At 67.5% G+C, this 360-nt stretch overlaps 1 protein-coding gene across 1 annotated transcript in view; it reads right to left on the bottom strand.

Annotated features, from left to right (window-relative positions):
* JUNB (jun B proto-oncogene) overlaps positions 1 to 353 on the bottom strand; it is a 1,632-nt gene extending 1,279 nt beyond the window's left edge. Inside the window, exon 1 of the mRNA XM_005881606.2 lies at positions 8 to 353. Coding sequence (XP_005881668.1) covers positions 8 to 344 — 337 coding nt within the window. The 5' untranslated portion in view covers positions 345 to 353. The remainder of the gene's footprint in view (positions 1 to 7) is intronic.
* Positions 354 to 360: the final 7 nt, after the last annotated feature.

The raw sequence follows: 360 nt of genomic DNA, 5'->3' as shown, positions 1-360 counted from the left end.
CCCCCGCGAGGGTAAAAGTACTGTCCCGGGGGCGTGGGCGTCGTCGTGATCACGCCGTTGCTGTTGGGGACGATCAGGCGCTCCAGCTCGGAGGAGGCGAGCTTGAGCGACGCGCCCGTGTCCGAGCCCTGGCTGGAAAAGTAGCTGCCACCACCGCTGCCCTCCGGGCCCGGGCCCCGAGCCCCGGGTGCTTTCAGACCTCGGTAAGGGTCGGTCAGGTTGATCGCCAGGCTGGGCTTCAGGAGTTTGTAGTCGTGTAGAGAGAGGCCGCCCGGGGCCCGGCCGTATCCCGCCGCTGCGTATGAGTCGTCGTGGTAGAAGGGCTGTTCCATTTTAGTGCACATCCGGGCGGCCCGGGCA

The sequence above is a fragment of the Myotis brandtii genome, unplaced genomic scaffold, assembly GCF_000412655.1.
Source record: "Myotis brandtii unplaced genomic scaffold, ASM41265v1 scaffold680, whole genome shotgun sequence".
Taxonomy (NCBI): Eukaryota; Metazoa; Chordata; class Mammalia; order Chiroptera; family Vespertilionidae; genus Myotis; species Myotis brandtii.
The sequence above is the reverse complement of the archived record's forward strand: the minus strand, read 5'-3'. Positions and strand labels throughout refer to the sequence as shown.